The 21,800-nt window shown below is 41.4% G+C and overlaps 2 protein-coding genes across 5 annotated transcripts in view; one reads left to right on the top strand and one right to left on the bottom strand.

The window, feature by feature from the left end:
- The window catches only part of LOC109621675 (uncharacterized), a 105,649-nt gene that overhangs the window by 8,776 nt on the left and 75,073 nt on the right, over nucleotides 1-21,800 (top strand). The window lies entirely within an intron of this gene.
- The window catches only part of LOC109621275 (carbohydrate sulfotransferase 11), a 103,436-nt gene that overhangs the window by 7,717 nt on the left and 73,919 nt on the right, over nucleotides 1-21,800 (bottom strand). For all 4 annotated transcript variants that reach the window (XM_062854535.1, XM_062854534.1, XM_020075804.3 and 1 more), the window contains exons 3-4: nucleotides 3,882-4,143; nucleotides 3,603-3,808 (exon numbers count right to left, since the gene is read on the bottom strand). In XM_062854535.1, coding sequence (XP_062710519.1) covers nucleotides 3,603-3,808; nucleotides 3,882-4,143 — 468 coding nt within the window. The remainder of the gene's footprint in view (nucleotides 1-3,602; nucleotides 3,809-3,881; nucleotides 4,144-21,800) is intronic.

Here is a 21,800-nt window from a genome sequence, read left to right as displayed (position 1 = left end):
AGGGATACACCCACATTCACACGGGACTTCCTCCAGGATTTTTTTTTCGTAGATTTCTATGAGAATCCCTTGAGATATTCTCTCGGGAAAATCCCGAGAGGCATCCTATATAAATTACGTAACGAACAAATCTCTCGTAACTTTCTAAAATGTGATTATAAGTAAGACATTTTGGAGAATATTTTAGAGTAATCTCTGGAACTAGCAGCTAATTATGGAAATCTGCACCATAAATCTCAGCAAGAATTCCTGACACAATTCCAGCAAACATTCCTGTAGGAATCCCTGGAATCGTTGGAAGAAGGAATGCAAATTGTACATTTTTTCATATTGGAACGACATGCAGTTAAAGAAGTTATAACCCACAAGGATTTCCCAAGGACTTTTTTAGATATTCCATCGTAAATTCCTCTTGTGATTCCTCCGAGAATTCCTATTAGTCACCTTTCAGAAATTTGTGACGGGATTCCCACATAAATTCTTACTGCGAATCCTCCATCAATCTACTGGGATTCTTCCAGGAATTTCTATGGTAGTTTCTCCGGAAATCCGTGCAGGCATTCTTCCGGAGATTAGTTTAGGAATTCCTTCAGGTATTGCCCTAAGAATTTGTTCCAAATTTTCTTCCTTTGATACCACTACAAATTTTTCTTGGGATATGTGCAGGAGCTCCTGCTAACAACCCTTCAGGAATTCTTGCTGATATTTCGGCAGGATTATTTCTAGGAATTTTTACAGGAGCTCTTCTAGGTATATACCCACAAATGTCTGTAACGATTCCTCCAATGTTTAATTCTTCCTAGAATAACTTCATGGATTTGTTCAAGAATTACTCCATGAGTTTTCTTACATATTCTTTCGGGATTTCCTGTTAGGGTTCATTTAGAAGTTCCTGGTGGGATTCCTCCAGTAGTTTTTGTTGCATTTCTTCCATGAACTTATGCTAGGACTCTTCCAGGAACTCCTCCGGGAAAAACCCCAAGGGTTTTTTCCCGGAGATTTCTATAATAATCTATTTGGATATTCTGCCCCCACTCGCATAACAGTCCCATCTTTGCTGGGGCAGTATTCCCCTTAGAATATTTCCAAACAAACTCGTGTAATACTTCCAGCGTTTTTTTCTTCTTGCGATTCCTTCAGGAACTCATGCTGGGATTCTTACTGGTATACCTACGCAGGACTTTTTCCAGGAATTTCTATAAGAACTTCTCTAGGATGTATCCAGAAATGTTTGAAGGAATATCTCAAATAACTCCTCCTAGAATTACTCCGCCTATTTTTTTTTTCAGGAACACCTTTTAGGATTCTTTCAGGAATTCTTTTTAGAATTCCTTAAGGAACTCTGCTGGGATTTCTACCTGTGATTTATCAATGGATTAATTCAGGGATTTCTCCGGAGAACACTCCAGGAATTTCTAAAAAAAATCTTCATAGTTGGTTACAATTATTTCTCCAGGAATTCCTCTTGAGGTTGCTCCAGGATTCCTCTTGGTATTTGTACGGGAATATGTGTATCTTAGTATTGCTTCAGGAATTTCTCTTGCGAGATTCATCTGGTATCCCTACATAAATTCTATAAAAATACTTGCTGGGAATTCTCCTAGAATTTATGCTAGAATTTCTCGAGCCATTTCTGCTGCGATTCCTCCAGATATTTCTCTAGACATTTTTCAGGAATTTGTCATGGATTTCATCAGGAATTTCATCTGGAATTATTACAGTGATTTATTCAGAGATTTCAATGAGAGTTCCTACAATGCTTCTTTTTGCACTCCTGGGATTATTCATGGAATTCTTCTAGGGATGCCTCTAGGGATTTCTTCGAAGATCACAATGGGAATTCCTTCAGAAATTACTTTAGAGATTTATCCGGGAACTCCTCTAGAGGTTTCTACAGGAATTACTTGCGGGATTTCTTAAGGAATTGCTGTAGGGGTTCTTCCTGTAATTCCTTGGATTATTTCTCCATGAGTTCCCTCAGAAATTTTATCAAGGATTTTTTTTGGAGTTCATCCTCTTGGAATTTTTTTAGAGGTTTTCCCTAGGATTCTTCCAAAGAGATTTCTCCGAAGATTTTTCTCAGGATTCCTCTAAGAATTTACCATACTATTGTGTGTGTGCTTTTCCATTACTGGCGTCGCGTAACCGCTACCAGTATTAAACGTGTGCTGTCTCTCACAACCCTCACTCGCTGCGATATTATGTTTGGCCATTTTTTATGTCTAAAGAATTGATTTTAAAATGTATCCCAATTTTGTCAGCCCAAACCGCTACCAACCCGGATAGAAGAAAATAACTAACGAAGATCAAATTTTGCCATTAAAAATGAATAGCTGAATGGCAAAATTTGTTATTGGTTTGTTGGGAATAAGAGCTAAAAGAACAAACATAATAGCTGACGGAAAATAACTCAATAATAACTAATTTTGTCCTTATAAGAACAAACCAAGGACAAAATATTTCAAAATGAAGAATAACTGAATAAGTTATTATCGAGTTATTGAGAACACAATAAGTTATTTCAAATAAGATCATCATAATTGTAAATTTTGTTCTCATGATTGGAAAAAAATGTATTGTAAGTTCTGAAATGTTTTGTCCTTGGTTTGATCTTATAATAACAAAATAAGTTATTATTTACTTTTTTCTGGTACAAATGGAGTTATCATTATTTTTTTTCTTTTAGCTCATATTCCTAACAAACCAATAACAAAATTTGCTCTTCATCAATATTCTATTTAATAAAATACATATTAAATAACTCATCATTACGCCGGGGCCCGTGGCGTAGTTGGTCACACGTTCGCTTCATATGCGGATGGTCATGGGTTTGATTCCCAGCCCCGGCACTTGCAATTTTTCGTCAGTTGCTTTTCCCCCGAGAGCAACTGACTCCTGACCCTCTTCTGAGCCCCATGGCTCAAACGGACCCGGATACCTGGACATCGGCGAACTGCTTCTCATAATGGACCCCCAATCGGACTGGAAAGGAACAACGACCATCCATCATCATCCTTGTGCTCATCATTCTACTAGGTATAAAGTAGAAAAAGTGAAAGCAGCAGAAAGGCAACCAGTTCGATAAAGTAGAATAGAATCTAGGCGCTGTACAAAATGTAAGTGCAGCTGTCAATTGAAATTGCTCACGTAGTGCCCCAGTGGACAATAGAGCTGTAAATTAGGTTAAGTGATTAAGAATAAAAAAAAAAATAACTCATCAATAACAAAACAAGTTATGATTGCAAAATATGCAATTAGGATGTTTTTTACTTAGGATGCTCAAAATAACTTTTGCTATGATTGCATATTTTTTTATTATTCAGTTATTTATTGTTATTCAATAATAACTCAGAAATAACAAATTTTGCAATGATAATATGTTTTGTTCTTAGCGAGTTATTTAGTGTTATCCATACATAACATAAGAATGATAAAATGAGATATGATGGCAACATTTGTTATTATTTTGTCCTTGGTTTGTTCTTCGCCTCTACCCGGGAAGAGCTGGCAAACTCGGGTCCTCATTGTATTTACTTCAAGAAAATGTAGTAAACTCAAGTTTACTACTTCTATTCCTCAGAACTGTCTAACTCCATACTCACCGCATCCACCGACGGCCTGGGATATCGCTGCCGGGCGAGTTGCAGTGGCACATCTTTGGTCTTTTTGAGGAACTCCGGTGTGTACCCGGCCAACAGGTTGAAGTTGTACATCCACGAGGTGGACGCCGCCTTGAACACGTTGCACCACACCAGGTGGTACTCCCGGTTGATGAGATATTCCCACGCTTTGGGCTTATAGTTTTGCTCTGCGGAAGATTTAGTAAAAGGAGTGTTGTAAAACATCCTCCACATGGGGAAAAACGGTCGCCATATACTCACTTGGTTCGTTTAATCTATACTCGTTGCACTTGTCGTTTAATCGTGTCACGCGTTCCTCCATGCGGTGCTTCATGTAGTCCATGTCTATCAGATATTGGTTACTAGTGCTATTCTTAATGGCTTTATGCTGAAGCTGTTGGTCGTGTGTCGTCTGTTGGTGCTTCCGGTATTGCTGCTGCTGATGGTGGACCACGGCCGGAGGAGGATGATGCACCGCGTGGAACTGGAGCTGATGTCGGGAGCCATTAGTGCCGGTACCGTACTGTGGAAAAATGGGAACAGATAGGATAGCGAATGTAGGATTATTTTCTCTGTCGGGGTCAAACCGCGGCCTGGTGCATGCATGCATGCATGTATCCATGAGAGCAAAGGATCCAGTTTGACATGGTATGGACGTGGTCGGATGAAATTAAATTGGATAGCTTCAAACGACCCGTGTTTGCTCTGCGTATAGTAGTGCCGCTGTGATGTGAAGGCAGTTGACGGAAATTGAATTGAGTCCTGCACGGGAAGGTGGTTGGCTTCCACGCGAGGAATCTAGTTTCTATTCATTAGCTCAACGTTGCATGTGACATGATGAGCGTACACATGTGCAATCAATTTTCTTCCTTCAGGATGTGTTGTTTCTCTTGATTGTTTTTGTTCTACCGACTTTTTCTTCTTCACCCATTACATGCCCTATCGTAGAGGGTCGCCAATGTTTGTTCCCTAAATTGAATTTTTGACTTAACCCTTCCGTTACCAACCCCCCCCTAACGAGAGTGCGAAAAAATACTCTTTTCGTTATAACTTTTTTGTTTTCCAATATTTTTCGACCAAATTTTGAAACAATAAGCGGATATCCTTCAAGTTTAAGGATTTGCTACGAAATGTTGGAATGGCCACCTGGTTCCGGAGTTATTCCGGAATCAAAATGGGTCATTCGATTTGACCATTTTGGAAAAAGTAAATTTTCGATATGAGAGCCGTTCAGTTTTCAGACCTAAGTGCACTGGAATGATAGAAAAATTTGTCTAGAAGGCCATCCCGGTCACTACGTGCCTTGGAACCCGTTTTACGGATGTTCCGGGGAACCGGTTCCGGGGTCAATTTTTGAATATGATTCAATACCATCATGCGACACCTCAAACTTCGTGGTTTTTCAAGATGCATCATTCTGTACTGTTTTGGCGTTGTCTGAAATACTGTTGGCCATTTTGGAACCGGTATTCGGATTTCCCGGGAATCGGTTCCGGTGGTTCCGGGGTCCAATTTTCGAAAATAAACAAACACCATCATGCGACATATCAAACTTCATGATTTTGAAAATTATGGCATTTTATCATAATGATTGGCCACTTAGGATACATTTGGCCATTATGAAATCGGTATACAGATTTTCCGGAATCCAGTTCCAGGGCCAAGTTTTGAAAATAGTTCAATACCGTCATGCGGCATCTCAAACATCGTGATTTTCAAAATGCATCATTCTGGGCTAATATTGCGTTATCTGAAATACTGTTGGCCATTTTAGAACCGGTATTCGGATTTCCCGGGAATCGATTCTGGTGGTTCTGGGGTCAATTTTTCGGAATCCCTCCGGAAATTTATCCAGGAATTCCTCCGGAAATTCCTCCAGGAATTCCTCCGGCAATTCCTCCGGAATTCCTCCAGGAATGCCTTCCGGAATTTCCTCCAGGAATTCCTCCGGAAATTCCTCCAGGAGTTCCTCCGGAAATTCCTCCAGGAGTTCCTCCGGAAATTCCTCCAGGAGTTCCTCCGGAAATTCCTCCAGGAGTTCCTCCGGAAATTCCTCCAGGAATTCCTCCAGGAATTCCTCCGGAAATTCCTCCAGGAATTCCTCCGGAAATTCCTCCAGGAATTCCTCCGGAAATTCCTCCAGGAATTCCTCCGGAAATTCCTCCAGGAATTCCTCCGGAAATTCCTCCAGGAATTCCTCCGGAAATTCCTCCAGGAATTCCTCCGGAAATTCCTCCAGGAATTCCTCCGGAAATTCCTCCAGAAATTCCTCCGGAAATTCCTCCAGGAATTCCTCCGGAAATTCCTCCAGGAATTCCTCCGGAAATTCCTCCAGGAATTCCTCCGGAAATTCCTCCAGGAATTCCTCCGGAAATTCCTCCAGGAGTTCCTCCGGAAATTCCTCCAGGAGTTCCTCCGGAAATTCCTCCAGGAGTTCCTCCGGAAATTCCTCCAGTTGTTGCTCCGGAAATTCCTCCAGGAATTCCTCCAGGAATTCCTCCGGAAATTCCTCCAGGAATTCCTCCGGAAATTCCTCCAGGAATTCCTCCGGAAATTCCTCCAGGAATTCCTCCGGAAATTCCTCCAGGAATTCCTCCGGAAATTCCTCCAGGAATTCCTCCGGAAATTCCTCCAGGAATTCCTCCGGAAATTCCTCCAGGAATTCCTCCGGAAATTCCTCCAGGAATTCCTCCGGAAATTCCTCCAGGAATTCCTCCGGAAATTCCTCCAGGAATTCCTCCGGAAATTCCTCCAGGAATTCCTCCGGAAATTCCTCCAGGAATTCCTCCGGAAATTCCTCCAGGAATTCCTCCGGAAATTCCTCCAGGAATTCCTCCGGAAATTCCTCCAGGAATTCCTCCGGAAATTCCTCCAGGAATTCCTCCGGAAATTCCTCCAGGAATTCCTCCGGAAATTCCTCCAGGAATTCCTCCGGAAATTCCTCCAGGAATTCCTCCGGAAATTCCTCCAGGAATTCCTCCGGAAATTCCTCCAGGAATTCCTCCGGAAATTCCTCCAGGAATTCCTCCGGAAATTCCTCCAGGAATTCCTCCGGAAATTCCTCCAGGAATTCCTCCGGAAATTCCTCCAGGAGTTCCTCCGGAAATTCCTCCAGGAATTCCTCCGGAAATTCCTCCACGAATTCCTCCGGAAATTCCTCCAGGAATTCCTCCGGAAATTCCTCCAGGAATTCCTCCGGAAATTCCTCCAGGAATTCCTCCGGAAATTCCTCCAGGAATTCCTCCGGAAATTCCTCCAGGAATTCCTCCGGAAATTCCTCCAGGAATTCCTCCGGAAATTCCTCCAGGAATTCCTCCGGAAATTCCTCCAGGAATTCCTCCGGAAATTCCTCCAGGAATTCCTCCGGAAATTCCTCCAGGAATTCCTCCGGAAATTCCTCCAGGAATTCCTCCGGAAATTCCTCCAGGAATTCCTCCGGAAATTCCTCCAGGAATTCCTCCGGAAATTCCTCCAGGAATTCCTCCGGAAATTCCTCCAGGAATTCCTCCGGAAATTCCTCCAGGAATTCCTCCGGAAATTCCTCCAGGAATTCCTCCGGAAATTCCTCCAGGAATTCCTCCGGAAATTCCTCCAGGAATTCCTCCGGAAATTCCTCCAGGAATTCCTCCGGAAATTCCTCCAGGAATTCCTCCGGAAATTCCTCCAGGAATTCCTCCGGAAATTCCTCCAGGAATTCCTCCGGAAATTCCTCCAGGAATTCCTCCGGAAATTCCTCCAGGAATTCCTCCGGAAATTCCTCCAGGAATTCCTCCGGAAATTCCTCCAGGAATTCCTCCGGAAATTCCTCCAGGAATTCCTCCGGAAATTCCTCCAGGAATTCCTCCGGAAATTCCTCCAGGAATTCCTCCGGAAATTCCTCCAGGAATTCCTCCGGAAATTCCTCCAGGAATTCCTCCGGAAATTCCTCCAGGAATTCCTCCGGAAATTCCTCCAGGAATTCCTCCGGAAATTCCTCCAGGAATTCCTCCGGAAATTCCTCCAGGAATTCCTCCGGAAATTCCTCCAGGAATTCCTCCGGAAATTCCTCCAGGAATTCCTCCGGAAATTCCTCCAGGAATTCCTCCGGAAATTCCTCCAGGAATTCCTCCGGAAATTCCTCCAGGAATTCCTCCGGAAATTCCTCCAGGAATTCCTCCGGAAATTCCTCCAGGAATTCCTCCGGAAATTCCTCCAGGAAGTCCTCCGGAAATTCCTCCAGGAATTCCTCCGGAAATTCCTCCAGGAATTCCTCCGGAAATTCCTCCAGGAATTCCTCCGGAAATTCCTCCAGGAATTCCTCCGGAAATTCCTCCAGGAATTCCTCCGGAAATTCCTCCAGGAATTCCTCCGGAAATTCCTCCAGGAATTCCTCCGGAAATTCCTCCAGGAATTCCTCCGGGAATTCCTCCAGGAATTCCTCCGGGAATTCCTCCAGGAATTCCTCCGGGAATTCCTCCAGGAATTCCTCCGGAAATTCCTCCAGGAATTCCTCCGGAAATTCCTCCAGGAATTCCTCCGGAAATTCCTCCAGGAATTCCTCCGGAAATTCCTCCAGGAATTCCTCCGGAAATTCCTCCAGGAATTCCTCCGGAAATTCCTCCAGGAATTCCTCCGGAAATTCCTCCAGGAATTCCTCCGGAAATTCCTCCAGGAATTCCTCCGGAAATTCCTCCAGGAATTCCTCCGGAAATTCCTCCAGGAATTCCTCCGGAAATTCCTCCAGGAATTCCTCCGGAAATTCCTCCAGGAATTCCTCTGGAAATTCCTCCAGGAATTCCTCTAGAAATTCCTCTAGGAATTCCTCCGGAAATTCCTCCAGGAATTCCTCCGGAAATTCCTCCAGGAATTCCTCCGGAAATTCCTCCAGGAATTCCTCCGTCAATTCCTCCAGGAATTCCTCCGGCAATTCCTCCAGGAATTCCTCCGGAAATTCCTCCAGGAATTCCTCCGGAAATTCCTTCAGGAATTCCTCCGAAAACTCCTCCAGGAATTCCTCCGGAAATTCCTCCAGGAATTCCTCCGGAAATTCCTCCAGGAATTCCTCCGGAAATTCCTCCAGGAATTCCTCCGGAAATTCCTCCAGGAATTCCTCCGGAAATTCCTCCAGGAATTCCTCCGGAAATTGCTTCAGGAATTCCTCCGGAAATTCCTCCAGAAGTTCCTCCGAAAATTCCTCCAGGAATTCCTTTGGAAGTTCCTTCAGGAATTCCCTTGGAAGTTCCTCCAGGCGTTCCTCTTGGAAACTATTGGTGGAACTCCCTGGAAGAATTCTTGGGGGAACACCCGGAGGGACTCCTACAAGTATTCCTTGAAGAACTTCTTGAGGAGCTCTTGAGGCAATTCCAGGAGAAACTTCCGCAAGAATTTCCAGGGAGAATTCCTGGAGGAATTTTCGAAGGAACTCCTCGTGGAAATGTTGGAGGAATTCCCGGAATATTTTTTGAAGGAACTCCCGGAGAAATTTCCGTAAGAACTCCTGGAGGAAAATTTAGATGAATTTCCGGAGGAACTCCTGCAGGAACTTTCGGTCGGAGGAGTCCCTAAAGGAACTTCCTGGGAAAACTCCTGGAGGAACTTCTTGAGGAATTCCTAGATGAAATCCTGGAAGGATTCCTGGAGGAAGTTCTGGAGAAACTCCCTGAGGAATGCTCGGTGGTACTCCTAGAGGAACTCCTGGAGGAACTTACTGAAAGAATTCCTGAATTCCTAAATTTCTCATGGAACTATCGAAAGAACTCCTGGCGGAATATTTTGAGGAAATTTCTGGGAGAATTCTTGGAGGGATCCTTGGAAAATTTCCCGAAGGAAGTCTCGGAGGAATTCTCATAAAAACTCATAAACTCATAAAAACTTCAGGAGGAACTTCCTGGAGAAATTCTTGGAGGAACTTTCGGAGGAATTCACGGAGGAGCTCCTGAAGGATTTATGGTGGAATTTTGGAGATATTATTTAGGTGATACCTGTTTGAATTTTCGGAAGAAACTTCTGGAGGAACCTCCGGGGTTTGCGCAGGTAACCTGTCCAAAAGCGTTCGGAAGCATTTTACGCGAAATCACCCGAAACGAATTTTTGGAAAATTCTCTGTAATTAATTTCTGGAGGAACCCTCACAATATCCAGGAAGCATGTCTAAAAGGAATTCTTGGATGAATCCCCGGAATCAAATCTCCATAAGAAACTCCTGGAGGAATCCCTAAAAAGAAATACCTGTGACACTTTTCGGAGGAAACTCCTAGGGGAATCCTCGGAATGAGTTTTTGGTAACCTCGCTGGATTGAATAAACTGGAAGAACATCCTTCAAGAGGAATCTCCTGGTTGAATTCCGGAGGGTATTCTTTGTAGAGGTTGCGGAATTCCATGAGGAATCTCCGGAAGGCATTCCTGGATGCATTCTCAGAATGAATACCAAACAGTAGCAGTTTCTGGTTCAAAGCATAAATATACGGATAGCAATCAATGGCTCCGCTCGTGGTCGCATGATTGCGTTTGTTCATCTTCGAAAAATTGACCCCAGAACCACCGGAATCGATTCCCGGGAAATCCGAATACGGGTTCTAAAATGGCCAACAGTATTTCAGATAACGCAATATTAGCCCAGAATGATGCATTTTGAAAATCACGATGTTTGAGATGCCGCATGACGGTATTGAACTATTTTCAAAACTTGGCCCTGGAGCTGGATTCCGGAAAATCTGTATACCGATTTCATAATGGCCAAATGTATCCTAAGTGGCCAGTCATTATGATAAAATGCCATAATTTTCAAAATCATGAAGTTTGATATGTCGCATGATGGTGTTTGTTTATTTTCGAAAATTGGACACCGGAACCACCGGAACCGATTCCCGGGAAATCCGAATACCGGTTCCAAAATGGCCAACAGTATTTCAGACAACGCCAAAACAGCATAGAATGATGCATCTTGAAAAACCACGAAGTTTGAGGTGTCGCATGATGGTATTGAATCATATTCAAAAATTGACCCCGGAACCGGTTCCCCGGAACATCCGTAAAACGGGTTCCAAGGTACGTAGTGACCAGGATGACCTTCTAGACAATTTTTTCTATCATTCCAGTGCACTTAGGTCTGAAAACTGAACGGCTCTCATATCGAAAATTTACTTTTTCCAAAATGGCCAAATCGAATGACCCATTTTGATTCCGGAATAACTCCGGAACCAGGTGGTCATTCCAACAATTCGTAGCAGATCCTTAAACTTGAAGGATATCCGCTTATTGTGTCAAAATTTGGTCGAAAAATATTGAAAAACAAAAAAGTTATAACGAAAAGAGTATTTTTTCGCACTCTCGTTAGGGGGGGTTGGTAACGGAAGGGTTAAACGTATTTCTCGTCAAAGTCAACAAACATCCTTAAAGGTATATATTATGTACATACATACGGTCACAACACGCTGCGTTAAACTTTTATATGCTCTACTAACAACACATTAGACGTTATTTGTTTGTCCCACGTAACGATGTGTACGCATAGAAACAGGAGTACCCCATGGTTGTTGATTTGATGGATCTTCAAACATTGAGTCACGCTGTGACACTCGGTGTGGGTTTCCAAGAAGCATAGGGTGCCTCCATCCCCATAAAGCATATGCTTTCCAGAACGGTTCCTTTTCAAGCACAAATTACGATAAATAAAGAAGGGTGGCCATTTTTGTCTTTCGAGCATTACACGCATGATGGCCACTTTCAATAACCGGGAAAGCTTCGTGTGTCCTTTTTCTTTTTACACGAATCGAGTACAATATACGACCTAGGATCAACGAAAGCGGAAGCTTTGGTTCATGATAGGGCAAGAAACTCATTAGTTCTCCTTCCATTCTTTATTATTAATATAATATCAACAGAAACAAATGGGATGTGGAAAATCAGAACCTGGTACTTTCCGATGAAGTGTACGTTTTTATTGCGTAAAGAAGGATTTCTATTTGCTTTATTTGAACGCATTATATAACAACATTATACATATACAAGCAATGTGGGTCATAGGTGATTGTTTACAGGTTAAGGGTCTTGTCGAGCATTCCCATTTCAAAATGCAAAAATCAATAACAAATTTGTAAGATACTCCATCCTTGAAGATGGGCCAGTACAATACATTTTTGTTGGACGATATGATTCCTAACTCTTCCAGTATTATTTGTATTGAGTGGCAGCTAAGGTGTCAGTCTGAAGCTTTACTCAACACTTCGATACCGGAATAGCTGGCTCAGGGCCAATGAAGTCATGTGATGCACCAGTGCAAGATAAATCATCAGCCAATTCATTCTCAGCGATGGAAGAATGTCCAGGTACCAATACAAGGTGAACAGCGTTTACTGAATTTAGCTTCTCGATTTGAGTTCGACAAGCGATAACTAACTTTGATCTAGGGTTGGCCGTTGGTCAAACAACAGTTGTGTAATTCAATTTGATATATTTGGGTTTTAGACCTCCAGTTGAACCAAAGGTCATTATTAGGTGCCTGAAGGCCATACAAGTTTTCTTGATTCAGAACTCAAATTGAGGTGTCCAGGAAAGCTTGGAATCAAGAATAACACCAACGTACTTTACCTGTTCAGTCACATCAATTTAAGAATCAAAAAGACGTAAAGGTCGAACGCCATCACGGTTTCGCCTTTCCGTGATGTTTTATTCGGATTAACTGAAAGGCCATACATATTGGTAACAACAATTCTCAACTACCTGAAGGGCGCTTTGAATCAGGTCGAAAGGGTGATGCGCATACCAGCTAGTAATGTTAGATAGTCGTCAGCATAACTATAAGTAGGAAAACCGCTTCTATTGAGTTGCCTCAATAGTGTATCTGCTACAAGACTCCTCCTTGGGGGCATCCACAAACACTCAATTTCTTAATCGCTGCTTGACGGAATATCGAGAAGAGTTGTCGGTGTTTGAGCAAATGGGAATCATTGCAGATAGATATACCATGACTCCGTGCGTTAACACGTTAACACCAATGGCAACCCTCATATCTAAGGTAAGCATGTTGGTTCACATCAAGAGGCACGTTGACCAGATGAACATCACAAATGTAATGATCCACTATGCATTTCAAAAGAAAAGAGATCATACTGATAGGTGTGGAACTCTTTGCTTCTTTATACGGTGTACGACTCGCTTTCAAACTGTAAACATTTCTACAACGGATTTCCAGCCGTATCGTTCAGCAGCCAAGGGTTTTTTGTAGGCCTTGCGAGCCGACCTGAAAGCATCCGAACCAGCCGAACCTCATCTGTTCCAACTCTCCCTACATTGTTTCCTGAGCTTCGCCAAATCAGAGTTCCACCAAGGGGTTCTCTTCCTTTTGTGCTCTTCACAGACCGTAGTGGGCTAGCCTTTTCAAAAGCTTCCAAGATGAAGGTGTCGTTGTAGTATCAATGGCATCATCTAAATCACTTGTTTAAATGCATCCGTTGGGTATGGTTCATCATGCGGTAAATACACCGAACAATAGACGTGTTGAGGTTTCCAACCAATGAGAGTCTAATAAAGGTGGGGAAGAAGATATTTCGTGTGCGTGAGATCCGTGTCTGGTGCAAAACATGTCACTACTACAAGCAAAGCGAGCTCCCATAAGAACGCGTGTCAAATAGTGACGTCACTATTTGTGTTTACATTTTTCTTTCGTTACTAATACATAGCCATCTCTTCTTCTTCCCCACCTGTAATATACTCTCATTGGTTTCCAACAGATACCTCAATTGTAACAGCACATACATGTTGGATTTCAATCTAATTGAATGCGATCACAGGAAATCTCTATTATTAAGTTGAATTGTATTGATTGAATTTGGGGGAAATTAAACAGTTTACGTTGAGTGGTGCGACAGATCAGCGGTTGTGATCTGATCGCGGAAGTATAATCGGAGTAAAGAGATGTGTTTTCGTGTGACATAATCCGAGAAGATGATAAACTGGGATGGTTCACCTGGGATCCCAACAAATTTGAAGGCTCGTCTGGGAATCCCAGACGGTGTACACCGGAGTGCAGTTATCAAATCAGAGCGAAATGATATGGACACGAAGAACAATAACGATATCCAAGTTATCAATGGATGTGGAGAATTGATTTCAAACCATTGTGGTAGTTTTTGGGCTGTGTTCGCAACTCAAGTGGAGATGTTTGTGGTTAATACGTCCAAACAAGCACAGGAAGTAGGCGAGTTGAGATCAGAACTTAATGTTCTTAGATCAGAAACAACATCATTAAGTTATAGCATCGGTGACATTGAGTTGCGTTCGAGTAATGTGATTCCGAAGCAAAATGATATGCAATTAAACAATTAGGTGACTACTCACTTAAAGTGCAAATTTCCGGTAATACCAATCCGTGTGGTCAATTATGAATTTCAAATAACTCAACGTACATATGTACAGATGGGTAAGTTATTGGTTAAATTGGGAAAAAAATCCACAGCTCAGGTGAGATTTTTTCCCAATTTAACCAATAATTTACCCATCTGTGCATATGTACGTTGAGTTATTTGAAATTCATAATTAGGTGACTTTTAACAATTAGCCAAAGCGACGACGGTATAGTATGTAGTGTGCCCGGTCAACCGAAGACAACGAGCGTTGCGGCTGCGATATCGAATGATTCTACGAATGAAGAAAGTTCAAACCGAGGTTCAAACATCACAAAGTGCACCAACGTTGATCATCTATCGTACAAACATCGCCAGCAAAATAAATCCCGAGACTCTCGATTATTTCGGTTTGAATTGAAGTCGGGCAAATAGCGGAACAAAAAGAAGCAGCATCGTCAGTTTGAGAAACGAAAGAGCCCACTACCTTACTAAGCCCGATTTCTGCTAGTGCGGCGGTATAGAAAGTGGTTTGCAAGTGGACCTGTTAATCGAAAGGATGTTACTCTGGAAACAGCTGATCAGAACGACGAGGACCAAGATGACGGTGACGGGGATGAAGGCAACATCCGAGCCAGATGTCGGTCAGGATGGTCGAATGTTGGATTTAAATCTAATTAAATGCGATCACATGAAATCTCTATTATTAGGTTGAATTGTATTGATTGAGTTTTTGGGAAATAAAACAGTTTACGTTGAGTGGTGCGACAGATCAGCGGTTGTGATCTGATCGCGGAAGTATAATCGGAGTAAAGAGATGTGTTTTTGTGTGACATAATCCGAGAAGATGATAAACTGGGATGGTTCACCTGGGATCCCAACTTACACCTCTGGTGATAAGTTCGGAGATGAGTGTAGCAACAATTGTATTGTTGACAAGCATACATGCCCGAGGAATGACACGCGAGTTTTCCACTTAATTTTTACTGAAAGTAGCCAACGCCGGGTTCACAAGAAATCCTAGTTCCCCTTACTAAAGTAAGGTTCTTGGGCTAAGGTTACTAGGGCTGCATCATTTTGCATAAGTCTGCAAAAATTGATCGTTGCTTTTTTATGCTGTAGATTGATCTGAGTTATCCTGACCCCACTACCCAAACAACGCAAGATCAGACTCTTTACAACCACAGCTCAAAAAATAACAGCAGCGATAAAACCAATTCGATATCGATTGAAGAGCGCCAGAGGCGAAAATACACAGAGTACACCTATAAAATACATAATACGAAACCATAGGTGATTATCAGGGCTAATAAATAACATATTCATAATCCCACCCTTATTAGGCCTCGAGTTTGAGACTTAAGAAAGGTAGCCTATTATCTAAAAAAAAATACAAGGTCCAGTTAGCGCAGTACGGGCGAAATATTGTACAGGCTCCGTTAGCGGTTAGGTTTTAATTAGATCCCCTATAGCCATTAATTGCTAGGCATAATAAGCATATTGCCGCATCACACCATGAATTAGGGGTCACCTGTTTGATGGGCTTTTACCATCGGAACAGGCAGTCCGTAGTTCTTAGCCAATTAAGACAATTTGTACTGGCACTACATAGCTATCTATGCTGATCGGAAAAAGAAGTTAATATTGATGATATACTTCATATGGACTCGAACAGTATTTGAGCTGCGTTTGTCAGAGCAGATACAGTCCATTTGTCGCGAATATTCGCCTGGTAGCACAGGGTGGGAGAACCTTCCACCAGACCCAAACACAGGACCGGGACGACTGCTAGCCGCTGACTGGATTGTCTGGACTGTGCCGGGGGGCTCCGGGGCAAAACCTTGTGCGTCGCGGGTGACATCGATAGGTCGTGGGCCAATTCTACTGCAAGTTTGGAAGACACATTGAAGAGCTGTTTTTTTTTGGTTAGGTTCGAAAGGACGGATCGATGTAGAGGAACTTACGTATTTTCGGTAGTTTTGTTCTCTTCATCATGGGGTGTTTTTCGAAACCTGTTGATCTCAAAGTTGGCCTCTAAACCTTCCCAAGCAAGCTGAAAACGACCAAGTTTCAGGAAATTTGATGATGATGATGAGAACAAACCTGCCGATAATACCCAAAATTACCATACCTTTTGGTCAGTAAAAAGGGTTACTGACCATGTTGGAAGCTGCTTTGGTAACCGTTACTTTGAATGATACAAACGATCGGTCTGCGAAATGCTTTCCACGAGGAACTAATTTTGTAACAGTAACAAGTGATGTGTGAATGTTTGAGATATCAATAACATGCTGTAAGAGAAACAATGTTGGAACCCTACACATTTTATTTTCCGTACCACGCCCTACGTTACGGCACTTAGATACAAAAAATAAAATAAAATGGATCATTACATATGCACAAAATACATCAAAATGCAACAAATACATACCATAAATTGTGCACTGTTACTCAAATGGATAACGAAGTCCAATCCCTGGATGACAAGGTTTCATTATTGTGCCATCAGTCAATCCTGTAATCGTATTTTGTCTGGCGGGTTGCCTTTTGTTCGCAACTTGTGTTTGGTGTAGGAAGTTCTCATCCTAGACCTCGATTCGGGCTTTGATACAAAACCGTCTGAATTTGATGTCCGTCTTAGGGGAATCCTTGCATGTCTCGTAGTTAAACTTTGCCCGAATTTACCAGAGCGCTACAAATGCTTATTTAACGAACAGGAACATATCCACAAGCGAGGGTATAACACACAATACAAAATAAAGACACGTTCACTACTAATTACAGTCGTAGCACACTCCATGCAACAATCGAAGAAATTTCCTTGAATCGAAAAATGCGACTACAAATTCTAATGACATCCCCATGACATGACAGACATGATGAATGAAAATATGAAAACCAACATAACAATGCCGTAAACGTGCTTCTTCATGTGAACTCAGCCGTAATTTAAAACAATTACAGTGTGAATGTCGTCAAGAGCACGTCGTGCTCTAGTACCCGTGATCCCATTTATCAACACCTACCAACTGCTGTATGAAGATAAATAGGGTAATTCGCCAATTGTTGAACGGTTAGTACTGGCATTTTAGTTTTCGTTTGTTTTTCCGTGCATAATTCCACTTTAGTTGAAAAATATCCAGTGAACGTTTAGATCTACTTATTCCCTAGATTTTGGGAATTTGTATTCTCTTAAATTCCATTTTCTACGAGAAATAGAACATTTGTATGAGAAATCTGTAACCCAAATGTTGGACGCTTCCTTAAGCTAGCTCATCTTAATGTTTGACGGTTGAAACTTTGTTCGTAATTGATGACGTATAACTAGACATAACCCTATCATTCATCTGTTTTTATTTTGGGCACCAAACCCAACATAGACCCAACAGTTATCCGATGTGGGTCCAACAGTGGTCCAACATTTGATAAAATTTGACCCGACTTTGACCCGACATTCGATATTTTTTTCACTCTGGTGTTTTTTTTCCGGGTTTTCGTGTTTTGTGCCCAGCTAGTCCCACCTAGTGACAATTCATTTAAATGACAAAGGATCGGTCATTTGAAGAGAGCTCTAGTGGACTGGAATCGTTTTAAACATGACTAGATGCAAAATGGCAAAAATGGATTTGATTAGAAGCGAACACGACAGACGAAAAGTACGCCTTTAAAAGCCCTTGAAATACTCCTGGAAACCCATGGGACCCACTCAACCCCCAAGAACACTCATGGAACGATCCTGAAATCCCTTGAAAACCCGTGGGTTGCTCCTGAACCTCCTTGAACGCCTTGAAATACTCCTGGGACCCTCTTGACACTCTGAATCCCTCTTGAACACCTCTGGAACGCCCTTGAAACCCATTGAAAACCACTGGATCCTTCTTGAAGCCCGCTGGAACACTCTTGGAACATCCTTGGAACGCCCTTGAAACCCCATGAAATGCACGGCTAGGTAAAGTGAAAAAAATATGGCAGTCATGCTAACATCGCAGGTAGAGTGTCCATTTCCCGGGCATTTTTCTTGTCCCGGGATTCGGGATAAAAATTGTAGCATATCCCGGGAAATCCCGGGATCCCGGGATTTTTAGGAAATACAGATTTCAGTGGAAATTGAGATGAATTTCAAATAAAACACCATTTGTCAGCTATTGTCTATCCATTTTGTTGAATATGGAGGGGAATTATTGTTACAGTAGTCACTCATAAACACAGCTTTTTTAGTTTCAGAAATCCTATAAATAATAGGGACCCCAAACTAAATTGCAATATGCTGCTGGAGAGCTAGCAGTACTTTTTTGATTAGTTGCAAAATATGAATGCAATTTGCCAAAAATTCTTTTAGCATATGTAGATATTGTTTGATATAACTCTTGACTGAGCTTCTAAAGGGGCGAACATGTTTCTGTAAACTAGGTATTGTCTCGATTATTTGAATAACAAAACAATACATGCCCACACAAAGTTTAATAATTATCGAGTGAGTAAAATTTTTGTTTACTTGATTGTTACAGAGGATTTCGTGATTTTGTGATGCAATTATATGTAGAAGTCGTCAAGAGAATGTGTTGTTAACAAAAACTGAACCGTCCTCTTGCAGGCTCCATCAAGAATTTTTAAAATTTAACGCCAATAATGGGCATAAAATCATGCATTCCGGGATTCCCGGGAACTCCGGGAAATCAAATATTAAATCCCGGGATACGGGAAATCCCGAAATTCCCTAAATCCCGGGAATTCTTGTCCCGGGACGTCCCGGGATGGACACTCTAATCGCAGGTTATGACAGTGTTCAACAATTGGATCATGGATGCAAAATGATAGTGTGATAAGAAAAATATTTTTTTCATATTAAACTAGCTGTCCCGGCAAACTTTGTCTTGCCAGGTTGAAGTGGTTTGACAACTGTGGAGGTCATTTTAGCACAGCACTCTAGATTGGTTTCATTTCGTTCCTGTCGAATTTCTTCTCGATTCATGAAAAATCATTAGGCTCTACAAAATTCCCAATAGATTTCTCTTGAAATTCCTTCGGGGGTTTCCCCACAATAGTTCGTTCAGATCTGCTTTGGATTTTTTCACACCTACCTTCAGGAATTCTTTAAAAAAAATTTCCAAAGATTCAACTTTCCTGCAAACATAACTGAGGCTTTCCACGAAGCAGCACGAATTCATTTTAATCGATGTTTTTTAATCTAGGCTCAGTGTACCAGTTATGGCTATAGTACCTCAAATTCGCCATATTTGATTATCAACCTTTAAAGATGCAAATCAACAAGAAAAATTTCGTGAACAACAGATCACGTTCACAAAAGATGATTGCAATCATTCAAACTTCACAATTTGCTCAAATTATGATAGAAATAAATCATTTTTCTTAACTTTTCGGCCTTCTTGCACTCTATTTCGCCATAGTGTACCAGTTATGGCAAATCCCATAAGGAATGCATGTAAATAGTGCGAAGTGGAACACAAATTAACAAATGTGTCCATAACTGGTACAGGGTTCCTATCATTAGCACACGCCGTAATTATTATTAAAAGTAGTTTTGGCTCCGTTTCTATATTTTTCCTGTAAAGTATGAAAACTAATCAGTCTATTAACATATCGATGACATTTGTCGGTCTTCTTCTTATTATTGTAGAAATAGTTTTCCTTGGGTAGTGCGATAACTGGTACAGGCACCCTACTTTCACAGTTGTTCTACTTTTTAGTTGATTATCGTAACTTTTTATTACATATAAACACAGCCTCCACGAATACGAATCGAACCGTGCAAGAGTCATGCTGATCATTTCAGCCGTTCGTGACTTTTGTTGCCTCAAAGGGACTTCAAACTCATTTATATATATATAGATAGATAGATAGATAGATAGATAGATAGATAGATAGATAGATAGATTACACTGAAAATGTGATTTTAAACAATGTTGAACTGTTGAGAACATCCTTCCAGTTCTTGTAACTATGGTGTGCCTTTGATATTTGTGGTTGAATTGCCCGCAAAGCTTATTTCGTAACAGCAGTTTCTTTAAATTAATCTCAAGAATTGTGCAGTTTTCGTGTCATCAGCGGTACAAAATTTTTGATTAATATTTTTAACGTAAAATATGTATAATTTTGTAACTTAATTGGAGCAATATCGTGACACACATGTATATGCATCAACATCATACGTTTACGTTGAGCGAAAATTACTTAAGTAAGATTTATAATAAAATTTTCAGAAACTGTTCAACATTTGGGTAGTTTACTATTACTTTAGAGCTTTTAGTAGAACTTGTTACTTCAGACTCTAGTTTAATTTAAAAACACTTCACTAATACTTTACTTTTGCAAAAGAAAATAAAAAATGAATAACTCTTTTAAAGAAAAACTAGAAAGGACGAGCAAATTCCTTTTAATTCTACTATTGTGCTTATCTTCGGACAGATAGGCCTATTTCGTCTGTGACTTACAGACTTCTTCAGTGTCAAGTGCACTTGACACTGAAGAAGTCTGTAAGTCACAGACGAAATAGGCCTATCTGTCCGAAGATAAGCACAATAGTAGAATTAAAAGGAATTTGCTCGTCCTTTCTAGTTTTTCTTTAAAAGAGTTATTCATTTTTTATTTTCTTTTGCAAAAGTAAAGTATTAGTGAAGTGTTTTTAAATTAAACTAGAGTCTGAAATTTGGGTAGTGTTCAATAATTAGCGAATTACCCTACCCGTGGAAAATTTCATCAAGGCATGAGGAAGAGAAGGAAACATATTTTGATGCACTGTTTGTTCGAAAGGCAATGAATACATATTTCATAAAAAATTGTATGTCTACCTACTTATGCAAGTTGATGAATTCAATTGTTTTCTAAAAAAATATATTCGAATACATGAATTGTTTAAGAACAAAGTAAATGGTTTTTCTCAATTCCTGCCCTACCATTCATAGTAGGGCCCATTTAGATAAAGCGGTAAACGCGCGGGTATACAACATGACCATGCTGAGGGTGACGGGTACGATTCTCGGTAGGTTCAAGAACTTTTCGTAATGGATATTTCCGTGACTTCCTTGGACATGAAGCGTCTACGTGCCTGCCACACAGTATACGAATGCCAAACGGTCAATTGACAAGGCAAACTGGCAGTTTATAACTATGGAAGAAAGAACTCTTCTAACGCTACGAAGAATGCTTTGTCCCAGTTATCACGGTAAGTCAAGAAGAAGAACTATTAGTGCATTAATGCTCTTCTCACCTTGTTAATATGCTCTCAAATCATTGCTAAGTTTGCGTATAAAAAGTTTTGTTCCTTGTAAGCATGCCCATGAGTTTCTCATCAGTTTTCATCTGGTTGGAAAGTAACATATGTGACAAATGTGCATGCATGCTCCATTCAGGAGCTGGAAAGCTGTAGAAACACTTGAAAAGTTCTTGTTTCATTTACGCCGTACTCAACGAACCCCCTTCAACCAAGTGGATCGCTTCGGGCTGACTTTTCCCTGCCCACAGCGGAGTGAGGTGCTTTATCTTTTGTTTTTTCAACAAGGCTCTAACCTTTCCACAGCAATGATGTACTAGGCTCATCTGGTGATGGTGGGACATGTGGAAGGCTAGGCTTTTTGCATTGGATCGCACACCACAGCAGAAAATCGTTCACTTGTTCGGCGGTAAGTTTTAGATTAAAGTCTATTCAAGCATGTAGAGAGAGTGGCTTCCGGGTAACCGCCGAGAAGGACAACATTTTCTGCTTTTGCATCTTTCCTGTTCTTTCATACAAATGAAGCACATCGTAAGGAGGCTTGTGATCCTTTCTTGTCCGTCACCGTCTCGTGCCTTTGAAGCGTGGAAATCTTTTCTGTGTTGTTTGAGAAGTTTTCGGTACTAC

Source organism: Aedes albopictus, chromosome 2 (assembly GCF_035046485.1).
Source record: "Aedes albopictus strain Foshan chromosome 2, AalbF5, whole genome shotgun sequence".
NCBI classification, from domain to species: Eukaryota; Metazoa; Arthropoda; class Insecta; order Diptera; family Culicidae; genus Aedes; species Aedes albopictus.
This window is presented reverse-complemented; position numbering and strand designations above follow the sequence as displayed.